This window comes from Brachypodium distachyon, chromosome 2, assembly GCF_000005505.3.
Source record: "Brachypodium distachyon strain Bd21 chromosome 2, Brachypodium_distachyon_v3.0, whole genome shotgun sequence".
In the NCBI taxonomy this organism is placed as follows: Eukaryota; Viridiplantae; Streptophyta; class Magnoliopsida; order Poales; family Poaceae; genus Brachypodium; species Brachypodium distachyon.
The window spans coordinates 54,240,983-54,261,591 of record NC_016132.3 but is presented as its reverse complement, the minus strand read 5'-3'; the positions used below and the strand labels follow the sequence as shown (position 1 = coordinate 54,261,591).

Genomic DNA, 20,609 nt, shown 5'->3' with positions numbered 1-20,609 from the left:
GGGGCTTAGGGCATCTCCAAGGGAACCCTCCAAATTTTCCCCAATTGTCCAAATCTGTTCATATGGAGGTTCAAAAGCAAAATACATAATCCAATGGGAACCCCATTTGTCCAGAAGTGGTCCACACTCCCCATTTCTTCCCCAAATTTGGGGAGAGTATGGGGACCCCCCATTTGTGCAAAACTCATCCAATCTTGTCCACTTATCTTTTGGCCCACACGTCAAAGACTCATGAAAAGATAAATAAGGGGTTACCATTTTTCACACACCCATTTGTCCAAAAACCCTCAAATAGACAAATGGGGGGGGAGGGGGGGACAAATAGGGGCTCACCCTTGGAGATGCCTTATAAGTCATGACGGGAAGAAGTTCAAATAAAAGGGAAACCACCTACACACACGAATGTATTGGGTACTGTTTCTTATTCATAAGGAACCTGTAGAGCTTACGAGTGGTTTCTCCACATAAGCTAACGATACCTTCTGGCTGATACAATAAACACAGCAAGTCCCAGCTGTCACGATGAAAGTGATAAAACCGCCTACAGATGCGAATGGTGGTAGAAGCTGATGATCTCAGACGCACAGGGCATGGCAAGATAGACAAACGGGCTGATGTTTGCTCAACTAAGTAAGGCTCAAGCCAAACAACTGGAGCTCGCTAAGTCCACCAATTTCCAAAGTTCAGTCAGGAAGTTACTACATTAGAAAGATTAGTAAAAATGACAAGTAGGCATAGTAGTCTCCAACGGCGCACTTAAAACTGAATGCTAGTCAAAATCAAAGTCATTTAGCTTGTACAATTATTAGCGCCTTCTAGTTATCTAAGTAACTCTAAAATAGTAGTTTGCATTGGACGTTGTGACACTCGCTTGTACTGCTCTATTTCTTCATGCGTCTACATAAGCATTCTTGCATGGAGATTTATGTAGTTTCTACAAGTCTTCAGTTCACAAGTACTACAATAGATGGTCATAGTCATCATCATACTCCAAAGCGTCATATTCCAGGTTGCAGTACACCAGTAAGCTACTGATGCTTCAAACTATTATTGATACCTGTGCAAAAACAAATCTCGTTAGTTAAAACGCCAGTAGTAATTTCAGAACTTGTGGCTGAATATTTTACGCCAGATCATTTCAGCATTACTAGGTAAAATAGAATTCGAATGTCAGAAACGAGCACAAACGAGTAAGGTCAATATGAACACACAATCTGCCCTAAATACGTCTAGATGAAAACAAGTAACTAGTTTTAAGCTTCAATATGCCAACCAAGTTATCAATTTCACATAGAAGATGCTTCAATATGATCGTGCTGGTTAACAAATGAAAAATGCACGAAAGGTGCTGCTAACTGCTATGATATTACATCCACTGAGTACAGAAATCAATTGGTTTTGTCTTCTATTATAACAATCGTGTCCTTGAACAATTTAGATAGTCCTAGTCTAAGTAATTGAGTCATAGGTAATGCTACAAAAGCATGCCCATTGCATCATTCTAGGAAGCAATAAGAAAAATCTCTCTTCCCCTACGCTTTCCTCCCCAGTTTAATTCTCTAGTTTCTCAATGTCCTGCTTCCCGCATTGACCCCAACACCTACCTGACATCACCTGCCTCGGCCTCCGGTGAACTACCCGTACACAAGTGAAAGATGACCAGGAAACCAAAGCAAGTCGAACATATATAACTGCGGCACCGACCAAACAACAGAAATGCCATTAAAAAGGTGAGAGGCAATATCATTTCATCTCATATAAGCCATGCTGCCCTGTTTCAGTATCAGAGGCTGTTAAATTGGAGTCTGTTCAATATAACCTGCAGTACTCAAGTTTGAGTCAACTAGAGATGCATTTGACTATTTGCCCAGGATAGTAGTCCACGAGTCATCTGTAGAAGGTCCAGTGGATGTAATGATTGTCCTAATCTATATTCTCTCTATCCCCGTCACCTTCTGATCTGTGCCGGCTATGACACCTCCTCGTTAACACCTGTCAGTCCTCTAGCGCCTCCTGGCCACAGATATCCCCTCAGGTCTGGACGCTCTAACATAACATGTCGAAAAGTGGCTAGTGCAAATTCCAAGGCATGCAGTTAGCAAACTCCTTTCTATCACATATAACTATTTCAGAAGCTCCCCTCATTTGATCACTTGCAGGAGAACCCTTCAATAAAAGGTAGAATGAGGGGAGACTACTTATTTCAGAAGGTGTGATAGATATTATGGATACATGACTAATAACAAGATCAACATCAACTGTCTCACAGAAACACCTATTGACTGAGCGAATAAAACTATATTTACTCCCGCAACTGTGCGAATTAAATTACTCATTTGACATATAAGATGTCCAATTTAGTTTATGTTTCAGTTTGTTTGTTGCCAATTTTCAGCCGTTGTGTGGCTAGCGTGCCTAGCGCTGAAGATAAATGTTGTAACTATATGTAAATTAGAATGGTAGTTCCATAGAGGCATAGACAGCTACAGTTCATTGGAAAATTTCAGCTGACAGTAAACACTAGAAGTAAAGTTATTCCAGCAACCATGTACTTACCAAAAATATGAGCCCTGCATTGTGAATTTGAGCACTTACCTTAAGTATAGAAACTTGTGAAAGGATGATAGGTGCGCACACCATCGTGTTTAAAAAGTTCTCTAGACTGCATTGACTCGAGGTGAAGCATGAAGATAGATGGATGCACATGTAAAGGTATTGCATGCATATCCTCAGCATAGTGCAGCAGCATAACTGGGCTCTCCGTGTCAATCTGAAAACCCAACCCAGAGCACTTCCGAACAGGGATAAACACTTACAGTTTACTCCTCGGAGACTGGGTTGGGAAGTGCTCTGGGTTGGGTTTTCAGAGGAGTAAACACTTACAGTGACGATGTTGATGTCGACGGCTTGATCATAGTTCTTGTTGATGCACAGCAAGACAACTTTGAAAGGGCTCGAGTGGCAGCTGCCATGCACGTGGCCCTGGTCGCCGGCAGGGCAGAGCACTGCCCCGGTGCGGACGATGTAGAACTCCGGCGGGACGGCCACGAGGCGTTGGTCGCCAGTGATGGGATCCCACACCATGATCTGACGCTGCTTATTGTTGACGAGGAGGACGCGTCCGTGGCGACACTCGAGCAACCTCCAGTCCTCGTGGTCGTCGACTCGCAGGGAGAAGCGCTTGGATCGGAACGAGATCACCCCGTAGTCAGACGAGAAGAAGCCGAGGACGGGAGGCCTCCGGTGGTGGATGCGGAAGCGGCGGAGGAGTTTGGGGTCGGTGGTGAGGCGTCGCCAGCGCTTGCAGACGAGGGAGGCGCGCAGGAGGTAGGGCGGCTGCGGGGTAGGCGGAGGTGGATCACTTGGAGAAGGTCGTCGTCTTCCATGGGAAGCAGCGGTACCACACCAGCGACGAGGATCCGCGGCGATCGTCGTTGATCTGGTCTGGGTTGAGGGGAGGGGTCAGGTCCGTTTATAAACAGGGCGTGTCATGCCGGCCCACGTCGGCCGATGTCAGACCCAAGCATGGCACAGGAGCCCAGCCGAGCCGGATCAGGCTCGTCCAGCCCGACGTGTCCTAGCTCTTTCCGTCCTCCCCTAAAAAAAACTCTTCCGTTCCGGTCTGCCGGCCCACTAGCCCGACGGGTTCCTGCCTTCTCTGCTGGAATGGCAGGGATCTTGGACCTACACTTGGCTATGTAGTCAAGTCCCTAGGGTTGGTCAAGCGGTAGCAGCGCCAGGCACCACTGTACTGATCAAGAATAAGCTTTCCCCCCCTCAAAATAAAAATAAAAAAGATAAGCTTTCCCTGAGACCTCGTTGGCGGCACTCTCATCAGTGGCATCGAGGAGGAAGAGGGATTGGCCGGTCGTTACTCTTTTGGAATGGTGGACCTAATTTTGTCTTTGTCCTTTGCCGACAGTGTCTTGGTTCGTTGGTTTCTTCTTCGATCGGCGAGGTTTGGCGAGCCTTGGCTTCGTCCGGAGTTAGTGATGTCATGTTTTCTCAAATCTGTCTGCCAAATTCAGGGTGTTCGTCCAACACTTTTCGTTGTTTTCTTCTCCTAAACGGCGATCTATTTCCCAGATCACTTGCGTTGGCATCTTTTGGCTCCGAACAACGACTTTCCGGCTCCCACGTCAGCAACGTTTTTTTCCGGTTCCGCTGTTCGCAGATCCAGAAGCAACATCAAATTTTGCTCATGGAGCACCACCAACAAGTGCATAAAGAAGATTGTAATTTTCCTTTCTTCTAAGGATGATCCCGTAAATGTTGGTTGGTCTCGATATATGCTCTTTGCCTCTTCGAACTTTTTTCGCAGGGAGACTATTCGTCGTAGTAGTAGTAGTTTGCTGCTAAACAGGCTACACCGTCGCAATTTTGCAAATCACAACTTGCCTCAAGAAGCGCTGCACTCCAGTCGCGAGCTGTCGAAAACGTTGTGAGAAGCCGCCTTCGTTTCCACCGCAAAACGCAACAATAATAAGAGCCAAAGTTCACGGTAAAAAAAGAGCCAAAGTTCGGAAACCGCAGAACGCGATTTGGGCTCAGAAAACACGAAGGAGTATCTGTACGTGTATGCCGATGGTTTCACGACCGCGTGGAGCACGGCCCGCGGCAGCTAGGGTTGCAAGTAGGAGTCCACCTAAGTTCTCCTTATAGTGCAGTTTTTCAATTTTAGTTCAAATTTGAGTCAAGTTTTTGAACTAGCAAATCTCAAATGAACTAGAAGTGAGATTTAGGTGGACTCCCACTTGCAGCAACCCTAGCGGCGCTGCCGGGGAAAGAAAAAGAGCGAACCGGACATGCAGGAGAGGTGTCCTCTAGCTTGGCCCTGTCGCAGAAGCCCGCCGCCGCACACACCTGGGTGGCTGGGTTCAACGACAAGTCGACAACTTTGCCAGGGATCACAAGTTCGCATCAGCTGCTATAGAACGTATAAGTGGATGATGTTTTACGACCGTATGTCCGTATATTATTTTTTTGACGGAAATATTACGACCGTATATCAGTGATTAATCGTTGTAACACGAGCAGAGGCCATAGCCGCTCAGGAAGCTGTTCGAGGCCTCCACACTATATTACACTGAAATACTGAATGCCGCATGATTAAAAGAAACGCCTGATGAAGATCACATTACAGTAAGGCCAGGGAGTTGTGTCGATTCACACCGCCTTTCGGATGACCGATCATGCCGAGGTTGCTTTCGCCTGTTCCGCGTACAGCGCCTTGATCTCCTCCACGTCGTCGCTGCTGCCGAGAAATATGGGGGATCTCTCGTGGATCTTTGTTGGGATCAGATCGAGAGCCTGCATTTGTCAATAAAGCAAGGAAGTGTTCAAGATACTGTTACTGAACGGGCAAGCATCTGATCGAGATTGACAGAGTGGTTACGCACCCGTTCTTTGCCTGTGAAAGACTGGCCTCCAGCTTGCTCCATCAGGAATGACATGGGGAAGACTTCATACATGACACTGTAAATTGCAACGTGAGAAATGAGAAATGCATGGTTTTGTGGTGGAATGAGAGATGCCGTGTGAGAGTAGGAATTAGCATACCGGAGTTTTCCGTTTGGGCTCTTCTTGTCTGCAGGGTACAGAAATATACCTCCGTATAGCAAGGTGCGGTGGACATCAGCAACCATGCTGTAAAACATTTGGGATATTATATGTTGTTGTTACAAGAAATATACGAGTGGTACTTACATTGGTCCTATGAAAAAGTTGCATTATTATTAGAGAAGCTTAAGAATGAGAGATAAAATGTTTTGTCAGGTAAGCAAACTGAACATTCACTCAATCACTCACCTGCCAATGTATCTCAAGGACTTGGGTGATGAACCATCCGTAGGGAACTTGCACTTCTCCACATACCTGTTATATATGTTCTAACATTTTAGCTGGAAATCTGAAGGAAATAACATAGTCTGAAACGAAAAGTATGACATACTTTGCAGTAGGTGTGTCCCAATTCTTCGCATTCCCTTCATTCACCGAATAAATCTTTCCTTTTGGAGGTATCTGCAAAACAATGAAGACACAAAGCACAAAAATATGAGTATTATCCTTCTTTGTTAAATTTGAGAAAACAATATATACTTCATTATATGTGTCAAAATACCTTGATGTCTGGATGAGTCATGATGAACTCTCCAAGAGAAGGATCAAGCGTGAAGCCATTGACACCATTTCCAGTGCTAAGAACAAGCTGCAGCAAATAAATTATTTACACGAAATTCAGATACTGTACTTACAGTTACAGAAGATTTATCTTATGGAACCATGAGTTCAGGAGACCTTATTACCGTGCAGGAACTTCCATACATGCAGTATCCAGCAGCAATCATGTCCTTCCCAGGTTGCAGCACTTCCTCCAGAGTCACGGTGTCTTGGTTCTTGATCATGTAAATTCCAAAGATCTGTAGAGCAAAAGTAATCAAATGGGAAAAGGAATAAAACATGTAGCTTATTTTATTTCTATCTCTTCTCAGCATATCAAATAGCAATTCCCCGCTCTCCCGAGCTGTGGATGCTTCGTACAACTTTTGGCTTTGAGATTTGTTGTGCACTTACGGTTCCGATGGAGACGCCACAGTCGATGTTGGAGGAGCCATCCAGGGGATCGAAGCAGACACAGTACCTGATGGGAAACGAAGAGCCATACATTTCATCAGAAACAGGCAAAAGCTATATGAGCAGAGGATAGCGGGCTCACGCACTTCCCACGGAGCGCAGGGGCCACGAACGTAGCCTCCTCGTCCTCCTCGGACACAAGAACACACTGCAAGCATCCGTACGCAGCTCCAAGTCACAAAACTGACCGAAGTCGACAACAATCTCGTACAGAAATGGGTTACGGGAAAAATCCATACGGTGCGGCCGCTGCTGACGAGCGCATTGACGAACACCTCGTTGGACAGCACGTCCAGCTTCTTCTGCTCCTCTCCCTGAAACACGAGACCCCAAGGCATCATCGATATCGCACTTCCATACCATTCTCGCGACATAATTTTTGAAGAGGATTTATAAGAAGAAATATTCAAACTTGCCTGGACGTTGGTCTCGCCGGCCAGGCCGGTGAGCTTGGCGAGCCCGGCCTTGTTGACGGCGGAGGCGACGAACTTGCAGCCGAGGACGATGTGGGAGAGGAGGATGGTGAGGTCGCCGCGGGACTCCGGGTACTTGCTCTGCTCGTTCAGCACGTGCCGCGTGATGGTCATCAGGTCCGTCCGGTGCGCGTCCGCCGCGTGATCCATCTCGCCGGCGCCGCCCTGATCGTTGTTCCGCTGGGGATCCCTGCACTCTTTTGCCCGGTGACCGCGGAGGGCTTAGCGGGGCGCGGGAACTGCTTGGCTTATGTTTGCGAGCCCTGAGTGACGTGACGCCCGGCGTGTTGGGTTTTTGTTAGGTAGCGCGGGGAGAAAGTGAGGCTGGGAGCGGAGGGGCGTGGGGCTCCAATGGAATCGGCGCCCAGGCCTATCCCCTCTATCCGCGATGGCTGGTAGCGCGCTGGCCGTGTGCGTCTGTGGCCGTCCCGTGGTGAGGCTTTGAGAGGAAAGCAAAGCTTTTTTTGTCCTGCGCAAGCACGTAACCGTCTCCCGGAGGCCGGAGGAGGAAGACGCCAACGCGAGCGGAGGAAGACGGCGTTTAAGCGATAACCTGGACCTGATGTGGAGGCGAAACGGTTTTGAGATGGTCGTCAGCAAAGTTGTGACGGTTGAAAGTGGTTCTTGCGTTGAGCAGGGGCTTTGCTTGCTTCTTGATGGCCTGGCCTTCACGCGTACGTGGGATATACCTGGCCCAGCCTCAAGTGGATGCGCATCTTGCCGGCGACCGGGCGATAAAGCTGGGTAAAGTAAGCCCGGTCCCGGGAATAGTTGCTGCAATTTGCCTTGTCGTGCTGGATTCGCGGCATTTTGGTGGTCCAGTCAAACCAACACTTTGACCATCAAGGTCAACGGTGAAAGCGTGTATGCTCGTATATGCAGGATTTTCACATGCAAGAGCTCATACTGAAAACAAGTTTCCCAATTGACACAGTATCAATAGTACTACAGGCAGAGTACTCCAGCATAAATATACTTGTAAAACGAAATCATGGAAGACATGCCCCTCTTAAATCATATCGGGAACATAATAAATTACCAATAGGAACCTGTACTCCAGGTACTTGGGAATTGAGATATCAACAATGTAAGACGAAACAATGATGTTGGCAAACGCTAGGAGTTTTGCCGCAAGGGCAAACCATCTGGTCCAATAAGCGATGTTAGTTGCTATAGGAAGGTCCCATCATCACCAAAGAATAACAGATTTACAGTATTGTTCTCGTGCTTTCCAATCATGCCTTCATGGGCAACCGGACTTACAGTACAACACAACGGTATTGATCGGTTTTCTTTCTGAAGAAGATAGTGAAAATTGAGTAACTAAAGGTGAAAACAGCAAGTACAAGGAACAAGATCTATGTCAAAGAAAAAAAAGCATTAACCTGGAGCCTTGCAAGAATGATTGGAAGATCGCAGTTCAAACTTCAGAGTATGGTACAACAACTGTTTGTTTTCTTCGCCTGCTTGTAGAACATCTGAAAAAGACAGAATAATATCTCAGGAAAATATGGTCATAACTGGTAACAAGAGAAAACGTTGAAATGATCCAGAACAATGTCCCAAATTTCGGCAAGTTACAAGGGCTCCAGCCATTCTGATGGTAGAGCCTAGAAAAACAGGACCTTGTTATCTAAAAAGAGCATGGTCTTAAGAATCTTTTGTACTTATGTGGCACCAGTCACATTATACACTATATCAAGCAATAACCATTCTGCAAATTGGCCAACAAATTCACTAAACAGTACAATATTATAAATCAGATGTTGCCTGTGCAGCATTAGAGTAGCTTTGACCTATGTTTGTCTAGAAATAGGCAAGTGAAGCATGTAAAAACTAGATTCAATATATTACACAAACACCACCAACCTGAAACAAATATATTGGCATTACATATATCAGATAGGATATTAACAATAAGACCATGATTGCTTCATACAGCATAAGTAAAATCCTACGATTTTAGTAGTGTGTGTGTGGATGCACCAGAAAAATAATGCATAGTCTGAAAGATGTCTGGCACTAGATCAAGCATGGAGACAATTAACACTTTAACAGTATGCAGGAAATTATCATCATGTTCTTCAGCACGATGGCACTCACGGGGTAAATAGCAAATATACAGATAGATGATTACCTGTGAAGCAGCACTCAGGTCTGAGCTTTTCTCAACCAAGCTATCCAATCTCTCTCCTCTTTCAAGGACATTCTCGATAGTTTTATGCTGTTGAAACATTCAAACATAAATAATCCACTTTAGCGATAGATTACTCCCACAAGAAAAGTAGCATGAGGCATCTATAAGTTCTAGCACAAGATGGGATGCTGAAGGTTGTCTTTAAAAGGAAAAGTTGGCCTTCCATCATTATGCAGGTGCAAGTATATTGTAAAACTGCAGATCTAAGAGTACAAAACTTTCAAATGAGTAACACTTACTAGGATAATTTTTGTTTCATCCAAGTCCCTCTGAATTTTCGTTAACTTGTCAGCCTCTGCAGGATCCTACAAAAAGATACCCGTTAATCATAAGTGAGAACAAGTTTTCTTGTGTGTGTGTGTGTGTCAGTTGTACAGCTATACTTCTCCCCGGCAACAGCAGTTTAGCCACAAACATGGAAATTAGATAAGTGTTTAGTTGTCAAAAATTAAGATGCTCCTCGTGGGAAGTCCTTGAGCAACAAAGTTAGTTGAATTGGTTACTTAACAGTCAAATCGAACCAACCAATGAAAAAAATAATTAGATTGAAACCAGACTAGAAAATTATTGTGATATGTCCAAACCATAGAATACATTCCTAACAATTTAAATATCTAAGGAAAAAAACATCCAAAAACAAGAATGAAGCATGATAGGTTGCAATAGAGATACTCCGTCCGACCCATATTACTTGTCGAAATATTACATGTATCTAGACGCTTTTTAAACATAGATACATCCATATTTGGGCAAATTTGAGACAAGTAATAATGTAATATGGGTCGGAGGGAGTAGCGAAATTGGGAAATATACAACTTATTGCAGTTAAACTTGTCTTATTAGTCTTTTCCTTTTACATCAAGGATAGGACAAATAGCCTTAGTCTGCAACCTTATAACTCCAGAAAAAGACACAGAGAATTCATATCAATGAACACACAATCATATAGTACCTCCAATAGAAAGTTGTACCTGAAATTTTGTTAAAGCATCTGTCAGGAAAGGCCACTGTTGAGCAGAATCTGCTGTAGCAGATTTCCAAGAGTCCCCAAAGGCCTTCTGGTATTCATCAAGTACCTTCACAAACACACATAATGTCGATAATAAAATCTCCCAAGAAAAAACTATGTTAAGAACAACATTATTGAACTTATACAATTAGTATAAATGTATAATACATCAAACATTTGCATGACCATAATAAACCATGAGTACCATTATCTAATCACATTACAAGAATATATGTATGTCAGTAGATGACATTATCTTGATTGCAAAGCATAGTGGACGAAAATATAGCACGTCTCCACTCTCTAGCTAATTACACAGAAAAAAGGCCTCTAGAAAGTATTGTAGGTGTCACTGAACACAGATGCAGTACTTGAAAATTGGGTATAGGATGTAGTTATTGGTTTCTGGGCAACTACTGAGGAAAAATGAAAATTAATGAACAACTCACTTCTCACTTCCTTAAGGTTCAGGGAAATTATATACATCAGTCTGGCGACTAGACAGCTCATGCCTTATAGTAACTAGTAAAATACCCGTGTGTTGCAACGGCCACCAATTCCCACTCCAAATTTCATGCGTTTCTACAGAAAATTGATATATACAGAGCATGTAGCAATTAAATGCTCTTAGGTAGTCAAAAACCAACATTAACAAGAAACATATCGGTTACCTTCTTGACCCCATCTAACATGCAAGACCATGGGCACTTTCTGAACTGCCAATGAATATGATTCTCTTAAGCCTGAGGATTGGCACTCATCTAGCGCTAATTTTTTTCCCATAAATGTTTATTACTCCCTCCGTTCCATAATTCTTGTCGAAATGTTACATGTATCTAGACACTTTTTAGGAATAAATACATCCATTTTTGGGCAAATTTGAGACAAGAATTATGGAACGGAGGGCATATGGGAATAGAATATTTTATAAGTAATGTTCATAAATCGGTACAAACGGGCCGTCGTCTACTGTACATTTAGTAACACAAATGAATGGACAGAGCCATTTATTTTGAGCTTCTTTACAGTACCCTTAAACTAATATGGACCCTCTATTTCTCCTAATCCAATGGTTAAGACAGGATGGTACTCCAATTCATCTATTAGAGAGTACCACCGGAAAATACCTGGGAGTACCATAGTGAGAGGGGTAAAATTGTAACTGAATAGCTTTGTGAAAGAATTTAGCTCATGTCGTACTCAATTTGCGGCCATAACACAGATTAATTCACGTGGATTAATTCCCCTAACCCTAACTTCATGACGTTTCCGGCAGCCTTGCTGCGGCACATCGCCGGCTTTTCAGTGGGCTCGCAGTAGGCAGTGACGCCGATTGACAAATCCCATCGCTTCAGATCTCCATACAGCCCACCGACGGGTGATTGATACAGATCGACCTCCGGATGCACAGCGATGAGTGACCCTAGTTCCTCCGGCAGCGTTGATCCTGCAATTGCTTGGGTGTTGGTGCGCGGAGTAAAAACACAAGTGCTTAGGAGACAGGAGATCGACGGCGGCGTGAACCTCATCCTTGGAAAAAAATAATTAATTTAGATCTGAGCCCTATTAGCATGACAGCAAAATGTCTAAACTAACCCTGTGAACGGACGGCCAGACTTAATCGGTACTCCTACCATGTTTCAGGGAGTACCAGGGTACTGTAAAAATTGTCTTTATTTTACATGCAATGAGAAGTGGGAAGTTCTGAAGGTGTGTGCGTTTGTGCTTCATAAGGACCTAATTTTAGTGATTAACCTGAAATTAGTGGGGCTCCACAAATGAATATACCCATTTATTTTACATGTAATTAGGCCATGAAGACCTGGATGTGAAACGACAGAAATAACCGAGGACATGAAACCTTCAAACATAGAGAGTCTGCCTGCGCTATCATCTCTGGTCTTAACTAAACGCATTGATTTCTGCTGGTAAATACAAATGAGTCGTCATTAGTCCGATGCAAACAAAAGCACCAACATATCTCACCTCCAGCTCCAGGGCTCTGGACGGGGCAGTGGCTACAGACGGCGTCTCGACGCACGCACGTCACCCACGACAAATGGCCAACGGCCCGCTTCCTCCTAGCACAACGGCACCCAAGTGGCCAATCCATCCTGCGCGACGGCGGTCCCAGAGCGGAGGCATCCACCAGCGGCGGCCCGTGGCCCTGGCGCTCCTGGCGGTGGCCTTCGTTTTGGGGTTGAGGGAATGGGGTCAGTTCGGCCACGGGGCTGCGGGATGGAGGCTGGGCCAGGCGGAGCTGCGGGAGGAGAACTCGTCGGAGAGCTGCCGGAGGTTGGAGGAAAAGGGAAAGGCGACTTGAGAGGATCGTAGGGGAGAGGGAAATAACGGGCGGTGGCATATTGGCCGTAATTTTGATGACATGACGTACCGCCGCGACCGTACCATCACCACCAACTCCAATTTAATATATTGGTATAGATACACCACGCAGTCGTAGATTAATGACACCAAAACTTCTTAGTTCCTAGACTAATAACTTTCAAGACTGTACTTGAAGCAAAAGGACCTTTCAGGTTTTTTAGCCAATCAAACACAAACAGGCATATCAATCCCATCTGTTGGTAAAAATGATACTAGACTGGACCCAATGAAATTGTTTGGTTTCTGCCCAAGCCAACCCTACCAAAATTTGCTAGCCAATATTTTGGCTAAGGTTTCAGCTGCCCATGTTTTGGCCAATGTTGGTAACAAAAAAGAACTAGCATCAGCTAGGGAGCATAGGCTACCATGATGCAGAAAAATTTGGCATGATTGATTTTGGTAACCATTCAAACACACCCAAAGTACGCAATACATGAATTTTGAACAGCAGTTTGATACCTTATTCAGTACAGAAAATGCACTCCGGACAGGATAATGATCATCCATAAATGCCACCACGCAGAGGCCATTTCTGTTGTGTGAGTGGACCTTGTATTCTGCAAAAAATAGTGCAAAGTGTTTGCATGATCGTATGTTCAGAACAGTACAATATGTTAAGCGAACTTGTTCCCAGGCTCTAAAACAAAAAGGTATAGCCATCAAACTAAGTGCAATCTCCCCTAAACTGTGAATGTTGAAATTAGTTGAAATCTCCTAAATATTGGTAGGGAAGCACTCTTCATCAAGTAATGACCCCTGAGGGGTGGCATCATCATGAGCCATGGTGGACAACAGAGAACCAGAAGTCCACAACACGACTTAAGCTAACAACTGCAAATCCAAAAGCGCGTCGCATGAATTAACTGATAGGGCTACTCTTTGCACAGATGATCCAAATCACCCCACTCGCCTTGTTCTACAAATCAAACTACCACAGGACCGGCAGCACAAGATCGGCCATCGGCAAAATCAGCGCAAGTCATGGATCTGAGCATCGGATCACGAAGTGAAGTTGACCTGGAGGGTAGCGGTAAGCAGATCTGGGAGGGGGGGATGGTTACCTTCGTGCTGGACAGACTGGCGCTGGCCGGGCTGGGTGCGCTGGGCGACAGTGCGCGCGACGAAGACGATGAACTCACGGGCGGCGCCGCGCTGGAAGTACCCAAAGTGGCTCACGTCCGTGGCGTTCGCCAGCACGAACGCCTCGGAGCCCGGCCCGCCGCCGCCGGCCGACGTGGAGGAGCCCCCGGCGCCGGACGACGAAGGCTTCAGCACGAGGATCGCCGTAATCTTCATCTCTCCTCCACCAAGGCAAGATCTACGACGCGCGCGGCGATGGGTGGATTGGATGGAATTGGACGGAGATGCTGCCGACAAGTAAAAGAAGCTTCTCCCCTTCTCCTTCCTCTGCTGGATTCGGTCATACCCCAACAACGCCTATGAGTCAATGACAGTGGGCCAGGCTTGTTAGGCGAGAACATATTCTTCAGCGATCGGTAGTGCCAAAACCAAACAGAGGAGCCGGCAAACACAACAAACGGGGCAAAACTTGAAGGGGGGATGGCAGTCAACGCGGAGCTAACTCAGGAAGAAATTGATGGTGCGAAAATTGTTTTCTTCATTACCACAAGAACCTGAGTAATGCATCAAGCCCATGAACTGAAGAACAATCGATAAGCACAGAAGGAAGGTTCAGATAATAACTTGTATTTTTCATTTCCATTTTCATCGCAACATCTTACTATATATGACCACAATACAGGGAGATGAGATAGGATTGGGTAAATTATAGAAGAAAAACAACCACTCAAACCATCACAGATTAACACCACCGACCGAAAAAACCCCATATGACCGCAGATCACATGCACGGTTACTACTAGTTCCCTACGGGTTTGCCAATCGAACCTAAGCCCTCTCCCCACGTATGCAGCGGGCAAGCTGAATGTCCTTCGGCATGATGGTGACGCGCTTGGCGTGGATGGCGCAGAGGTTGGTGTCCTCGAATAGCCCGACGAGGTACGCCTCGCCGGCCTCCTGCAGTGCGGAGACGGCGGAGCTCTGGAAGCGGATGTCAATCTTGATGTCTTGCACGATCTCCCGTACCAGGCGCTGGAATGGCAGCTTGCAGATCAGCATCTCCGTGATCTTCTGGTACACGCGGATCTCCCTGAGCGCGACAGTGCCGGGGCGGAAGCGATGGGGCTTCTTCACTCTATTGATGGCCAGGGCCGACTTGCGTGCCACCTTCTTCGCCACCGGCTGCTTCCTTGGGACCTTGCCATTGGTGGACATCCTCGTTGCCTGCTTCGTGCGCGCCATTAGAGGAGATGGGAGAGGGCTTCTTTAGATTACTAGTGCTTTCTTGCTTGGAATTGGATGACGGGAAGGGGCAGATGAGGTGTTTATGTAGGCGAGAGTTGGGCGGGCGGCAAGGATTCGCGGAGGGAAGATTTGTTTCGGACGTCCGATTGGTGGTATTTGGACGGTCTAGATGGGGTTCAAGGGGGAGCACACGGATAGTGGGGTGCGATCCACGAGAGTGGGGCTTCTAGTTTCTGATTGGTTGGGTTTGGGAGGAGGACGTAACGTGGATCGTGGTTGGTTCCTACCTTGTGATTGGCCAGCGCATGGACGGTGGTGGTTGCACACGGTGGATTATGCGTATAGTAAATGACAAGTGGGGTCAAATATCCTGCCATACGAGCATGTCAGATGTGGCTAAGGATTGGATTGTCGCTTGTCAACGAGAGACAAGTTGAAACGAGCTCAGGCAAAAGTTACACGAGCACAATGCTTGTGGTTGGTCTTTTGTTGTATTCCGGTTCGATGCCATCTTCAACAGAGGTCTTGCTATGTGGTCCTTTGGAGATAGTAACATTCAAGTTGAATTTGGGGATGACAATCTTAATGGAAAGCACGAAACAACAATCCCTTATTCTTCGAATATTGGAGCAATTCACTGTTGGGGACAAGCTTAATCGAGTTGGTGGTCTTGCTACATTTTTGGAATATGCCAAGACAATGGACATGCCGAGGATAATGATTCTTATGCACTCGAGTCGATTCAGTGATGACAGATGAGCGAGGAACCGTCGATGATCTTCATATTTTGTGGAAGAGATACTTGCAATTTGGACTCAGTGACACTGCTTACAGACCTACAAGCCCGCTCGATTGCTGGGAGAGCTGTCGCCTGTACAGCTGGCATGAGAACAAGCTCCGGCTGGCACGAGAACAAGTTCTTATGTTTTACAGTTTTTGTGACTCAACACAAAAGTCTATATTTTTGTAGATGCATTTCAGTCATATTTTTATGTTTTTGAATCCTAAAATCACTTTACGTTTGGAATATGTCCTCATTGAGGCTCCTGAATGCATGCGTGTTTTTTTAGCAGCTTTTGTTCAATTGAACGTAATAACGTGTACCTAAAACATAATGACTGTTCCTAAAAAAACCCATAATGACTGAGAATGAGATACACGGATACGCCTACTCAACTACAAGCGGAACATCGTGTCAACAGAAAGGACTAGAATAAGCTTCTCCTCTACACACGGCACAAGAACAAACCAAATATCTTCCCAAGAAAAAACGTCCAATAGAGAAGTAGTGATACAAGAATTGACACTCCTACAGATGCAAACCAACGTTCGAAAAGAAGAAATAAACGGCAAACTCTGTTTCAGGTTTTCAACATATGTGTAAGCTGAATAGCCGAAACCACTGACACGCCCCCAAACTGTATTGGAAACAAACCCTGCTGCTATCCTGTGAAAGCGCAAATCCACCGCACGCACTAGGAACTCCCAGGTGCAATGCCGTTGTTCGGTATCCCGACTAAAACCGACCCGACGACTTACAGATTTCTTCGATCGACTCTGAGAAGTGAGAACCTTCCACGTAGTTCCATGGCCAGCGGCGATCCAGTGACTCGGAAAGAGCCATGAAGCCGTGGAAACCATGGGACACAATCAAGCATCTTCAATCTGCACCTCAAGCAACTACTGAAACACAGGTAAACTCAGAAGCACTTCATGTGGACGATGGATGGACCAGACTCATCGTACTCTGCCTTGGAGATCCACATCTGTCACACAAATATGTCCATACCATTAGTCTGGTAGAATGAACAGAGCAGGAACAGAGCATCATCTGATAAAAAAAAGAGGCAAATACTAACCTGCTGGAAGGTACTGAGGGAGGCGAGAATGGAACCCCCAATCCAGACACTGTACTTCCTCTCCGGCGGAGCAACCACCTTCACTTTCATGCTGCTGGGCGCAAGCGCAGTGATCTCCTTGTTCATACGGTCCGCAATGCCAGGGAACATGGTAGACCCCCCACTGAGCACAACGTTCCCGTACAGATCCTTCCTGATATCCACATCGCACTTCATGATGGAGTTGTAAGTCGCCTCGTGGATGCCAGGAGCTTCCATGCCGATCATGGACGGCTGGAACAGGACCTCGGGGCACCTGAACCTCTCCGCCCCAATGGTGATGACCTGGCCGTCCGGCAGCTCGTAGCTCTTCTCCACGGAGCTGCTGCTCCTGGCCGTCTCCAGCTCCTGCTCGTAGTCGAGGGCCACGTAGGCGAGCTTCTCCTTGATGTCCCTCACGATTTCTCGCTCGGCCGTCGTCGTGAAGGAGTAGCCTCGCTCCGTCATGATCTTCATGAGGCTGTCCGTGAGGTCGCGCCCGGCGAGGTCCAGCCGGAGAATCGCGTGAGGCAGCGTGTATCCTTCGTATATCGGCACGGTGTGGCTCACACCATCGCCGGAGTCCAGCACGATACCTGCACGAAAATGGCACTTACATTGCTCTTTGGAATACTGGATCTTGATTGATACGAGGTATCTGCTTTGGCAAAGGGGTTGATTATTTCGTACCGGTTGTCCGGCCGCTGGCGTAGAGGGAGAGGACGGCCTGGATGGCGACGTACATGGCGGGGCAGTTGAAAGTCTCGAACATGATCTGGGTCATCTTCTCCCTGTTGGCCTTGGGGTTGAGGGGAGCCTCGGTCAGCAGCACGGGGTGCTCCTCGGGCGCGACACGAAGCTCGTTGTAGAAGGTGTGGTGCCATATCTTCTCCATGTCGTCCCAGTTGCCGACGATGCCGTGCTCGATCGGGTACTTGAGCGTCAGGATACCTCTCTTGGACTGAGCCTCGTCGCCCACGTAGGCGTCCTTCTGGCCCATGCCAACCATGACGCCGGTGTGCCGCGGCCTGCCGACGATGCTGGGGAAGACGGCCCTCGGCGCATCGTCACCAGCGAAACCCGCCTGTTTGCATGAAAATTATAAGCTGAAGTCTGTTTGTGCTGACTAAATTCAGGACTGACCATATGACAGGATAACCAACCTTGACCATTCCGGTGCCATTGTCACACACGAGAGGCTGGATATCCTCTTCAGCCATTTCTCAGGTGTTTTCTGCACAAGAAGACCTTTTTTTCAGATGTTTGTTCCGATTCAATGAATTCTACAGCATATGCTTCAGTGACGAGGTCTATCTTGACCATCACAAAACTTGTTCATGGGCACGCGATAACAAACAACCTGATCAGGATGGCAGTCACCAAGCAAATTATAGTAGGAGTAACAAATATTGGCATGATTAGGGAACTGATCTTAAAGATATTAGACGCACCGTTTCTCTTTCTTAGCACATACTATAGTCCTAGACTTTAGCCGTGTCAGATGAGGTAACAGCAAAACAACAAGGAAATTATTTGCTTGATTAGCTCCAATCACGGCAACACTATACATATATCGCGATATAATGATTCAATCATGAGGAATGATCGAGGCCACACATCATCCCCAAGCATCAACAGAAATTACGGCGATTCGTATCAGCAGGGAGCAGCAGACGGCCTTATGTTCAGCAACTGATCTTGTACATACCAAATCAAACGATTCTACGGAATTAACGGCACCACAAACAAGGGACTACAAGCGCAACCCAAATTTTAAGCTCCATCGATCATACTAGCAAACAACACGGACCTGGAGTACCTGCCAAGGACCGCAGCAGACCAATCATCGGAACTAAATCAACTCAAAAACTACCAGAAAAAATCACGAGCCGCCAACACCTCACGCGGCGATCTCGTCGAACGGAACGATCTCCCGGTTAACTCTACGGATCAAATCGAGGCAAGAGGGAGAGGAAAGCAAACCTTGGTTCTTGGGAGACTTTGACGGATTGATGATTCTCCGGGGGTTTGCGGGTTGCTCCGCTGTGGCCGAGTGACGCGAGCCTGAGAGCGAGGCGAGGACAAATGGGAGGGGCGAGCCAAAAGGTGGAGCCGTTTTATATTCAAAGCCGCCCGCCGCTTGTGCTTGGACTAGCCTGCACTGGCCAGACGCCCGGGCCGCGTGTTTGCGTTTTGGGCCGCAGTTTTTACGCCAGCATCCATGTCACGGCACGAGCGATCAATGGAACGACGACCTCGTCTCCTTCTGGCGTGCAGGGTCAATGGAAACCGTAGATACTACTAGTATCTGCCCGTCCGATGTTATCTTCGTGGCCGGCTGCAGCGCGGAACTTTCGGTGCCTGATCTGGCCTCAAGTCCACGTCGGCCGTCGTGGCCGGTGGGGACATCGGCGGCGGTTGGCAGACGCCTTGGACTTGCGTGCGGTGGAGGCCAACCCCACAGTCAAATCAAGCTGCTGACATGGTCCTACGGGCCGGCCCACCGAGCCAGCAGAACGAGAAGGCCTAGAACTGTCAGCCCGAGAGGCCCATACCGAGCGAAATCGGTGAACGCCTAAAAACTGCGATGGGTCGGGCTCTCTTCAGTTCTACGTCCACTCCAACTATGCAATTCACAAGGCCGAGAAGGGTCCGGAAATTCACCGGAGTAATGAAATCTACCGGCGTGGTGTTTCTGGGCCGTGATGTTGTGCTAGGAAAACATTTGCTTGGGGTGTTTATTGGTCATGATCTCATGGAGACTAATGTGGCTTTACCGTCTGCTTTTCTCGTGGCCTCATTAGCTCAATCAAGAGTTGAAAACTCAGCTCGTCAACTCTTGGTCTCCTTCCTAGCACATAGTCACGTACTCACGTGTGATAAACATAAGACGACCACATCATTTTCCACTCTCGGGTGGTTCACTTTCTACCAAGTGCGATCCGAGCTCACAAGATTTACAGCAGAGCTGCACGAGTAAAACGCAGGCCGTTAGTCAGCCCCCAACGCGATTCCTCCTCAGATGATCGCGATCGCTGCTGCATACGACTGTCTAACAAACGATCTACGACGTAAATCAAACGAATCACCCATTGCCCCTTGTCCCTGAGCAGCACAGTTGCATGCCTCGTGACTCGGACGTCAGATATTGGACCACGGATGCAACAAGCAGCGCAGCAATTGGAGCTCAGGCCTCCCTGACAAAACTAATTGCCCCGCACTATGTCTAGCTAGCTAGCTACGTAGGGGATCCATCGTTCACCGAACTCTGCGAGTTTAACAAGTCCAATAATTGACTTTCTGTAGTCCTTCAAAGCAGCATTTTCTTTCGTAAAAGTCTGACGCGAACGCGCGCTGCTCCCCTGACGCTGGAAGTGATACCCCGTTGGTGCTTTCAGCACTCGAGGATCTGATAAGGTGATACGCAAATATGTCTGAACGACGAGCGGTGCGTAATAAGCGTTTGCGTAGTGGGAGCTGTCAGCCATGTGCTCAGAGTCTCAGAGTAGTAGCTAGTGGCTGCATTATTGGCAACAGACAAGCATTTTAACGAGCACTGCACTGCCTTGTACCTTCCGGGAGTGGAAGGCCTCAGGAGAAACCATTACGCGAGGCAATAATTCAGTGGTTCCGGCGGAAAGGAACCTTCAAACCTGCGGCTCCCACTGCGACAATGCATGCATGGAGATGGAGGAAATTTCCAAGTTCCG

At 47.0% G+C, this 20,609-nt stretch overlaps 4 protein-coding genes and 1 pseudogene across 9 annotated transcripts; all 5 read right to left on the bottom strand.

Annotated features, from left to right (window-relative positions):
* Positions 1–673: 673 nt before the first annotated feature.
* LOC106866090 lies at positions 674–4,793 on the bottom strand (annotated as a pseudogene).
* A 146-nt stretch (positions 4,794–4,939) lies between these two features.
* Positions 4,940–7,448, bottom strand: LOC100821589 (fructose-1,6-bisphosphatase, cytosolic). Its single transcript, XM_003564639.3, has 11 exons — positions 7,050–7,448; positions 6,873–6,947; positions 6,720–6,781; positions 6,574–6,640; positions 6,306–6,419; positions 6,122–6,208; positions 5,951–6,021; positions 5,809–5,874; positions 5,560–5,646; positions 5,400–5,475; positions 4,940–5,310 (listed from the first exon to the last, which is right to left on the bottom strand). Exons 1-11 carry the CDS (start codon positions 7,254–7,256, stop codon positions 5,191–5,193), a joined length of 1,032 nt encoding a protein of 343 aa, XP_003564687.1. The 5' UTR covers positions 7,257–7,448; the 3' UTR covers positions 4,940–5,190.
* Positions 7,449–8,068: 620 nt separating this feature from the next.
* LOC100839390 (VAMP-like protein YKT61) lies at positions 8,069–14,146 on the bottom strand. 4 transcript variants are annotated; one of them, XM_024458329.1, is made up of 8 exons: positions 13,759–14,145; positions 13,157–13,254; positions 10,847–10,894; positions 10,275–10,379; positions 9,543–9,608; positions 9,244–9,330; positions 8,492–8,584; positions 8,069–8,402 (listed from the first exon to the last, which is right to left on the bottom strand). In XM_024458329.1, exons 1-7 carry the CDS (start codon positions 13,991–13,993, stop codon positions 8,534–8,536), a joined length of 690 nt encoding a protein of 229 aa, XP_024314097.1. In that variant the 5' UTR covers positions 13,994–14,145; the 3' UTR covers positions 8,069–8,402; positions 8,492–8,533. The 4 variants fall into 4 exon arrangements, with proteins under 4 accessions (XP_024314097.1, XP_010232607.1, XP_024314096.1 ...); XM_010234305.3 differs by lacking the exon at positions 10,847–10,894 and having other exon boundaries at positions 13,759–14,139; XM_024458328.1 differs by having other exon boundaries at positions 8,083–8,584; positions 13,759–14,146.
* Positions 14,147–14,488: 342 nt separating this feature from the next.
* On the bottom strand, positions 14,489–15,051 carry LOC100823859 (histone H3.3-like). Its single transcript, XM_003564647.3, has one exon. The coding sequence runs from the start codon at positions 15,017–15,019 to the stop codon at positions 14,606–14,608; it is 414 nt and encodes a 137-aa protein (XP_003564695.1). The 5' UTR covers positions 15,020–15,051; the 3' UTR covers positions 14,489–14,605.
* A 1,211-nt stretch (positions 15,052–16,262) lies between these two features.
* On the bottom strand, positions 16,263–19,039 carry LOC100821905 (actin-7). 3 transcript variants are annotated; one of them, XM_003564640.4, is made up of 5 exons: positions 18,883–19,039; positions 18,063–18,133; positions 17,590–17,983; positions 16,882–17,495; positions 16,263–16,788 (listed from the first exon to the last, which is right to left on the bottom strand). In XM_003564640.4, the coding sequence occupies exons 2-5, from the start codon at positions 18,117–18,119 to the stop codon at positions 16,723–16,725; spliced, it is 1,131 nt and encodes a 376-aa protein (XP_003564688.1). In that variant the 5' UTR covers positions 18,120–18,133; positions 18,883–19,039; the 3' UTR covers positions 16,263–16,722. The 3 variants fall into 3 exon arrangements, with proteins under 3 accessions (XP_003564688.1, XP_014755119.1, XP_014755118.1); XM_014899633.2 differs by lacking the exon at positions 18,883–19,039 and adding an exon at positions 18,719–18,847; XM_014899632.2 differs by lacking the exon at positions 18,883–19,039 and adding an exon at positions 18,710–18,845.
* Positions 19,040–20,609: the final 1,570 nt, after the last annotated feature.

What these genes read in the sequence shown, in the direction of transcription:
- LOC100839390 (XM_024458328.1), bottom strand. Translation starts at nt 13,993, where the DNA reads ATGAAGATTACGGCGATCCTCGTGCTGAAGCCTTCGTCGTCCGGCGCC. An exon ending in CATTTTCTGTACTGAATAAG is followed by an intron (nt 10,895 to 13,156) that starts GTATCAAACTGC and finishes AATTTTCTGTAG; the next exon opens with AAACGCATGAAATTTGGAGT. An exon ending in GTGGCCGTTGCAACACACGG is followed by an intron (nt 10,380 to 10,846) that starts GTATTTTACTAG and finishes GTGTTTGTGAAG; the next exon opens with GTACTTGATGAATACCAGAA.
- LOC100821589 (XM_003564639.3), bottom strand. Translation starts at nt 7,256, where the DNA reads ATGGATCACGCGGCGGACGCGCACCGGACGGACCTGATGACCATCACG. An exon ending in GCCCCTGCGCTCCGTGGGAA is followed by an intron (nt 6,641 to 6,719) that starts GTGCGTGAGCCC and finishes GTTTCCCATCAG; the next exon opens with GTACTGTGTCTGCTTCGATC. An exon ending in TGGGACACACCTACTGCAAA is followed by an intron (nt 5,875 to 5,950) that starts GTATGTCATACT and finishes CATATATAACAG; the next exon opens with GTATGTGGAGAAGTGCAAGT.
- LOC100823859 (XM_003564647.3), bottom strand. Translation starts at nt 15,019, where the DNA reads ATGGCGCGCACGAAGCAGGCAACGAGGATGTCCACCAATGGCAAGGTC.
- LOC100821905 (XM_003564640.4), bottom strand. Translation starts at nt 18,119, where the DNA reads ATGGCTGAAGAGGATATCCAGCCTCTCGTGTGTGACAATGGCACCGGA. An exon ending in ATGGCACCGGAATGGTCAAG is followed by an intron (nt 17,984 to 18,062) that starts GTTGGTTATCCT and finishes TCATGCAAACAG; the next exon opens with GCGGGTTTCGCTGGTGACGA. An exon ending in CCCTCAGTACCTTCCAGCAG is followed by an intron (nt 16,789 to 16,881) that starts GTTAGTATTTGC and finishes TTTGTGTGACAG; the next exon opens with ATGTGGATCTCCAAGGCAGA.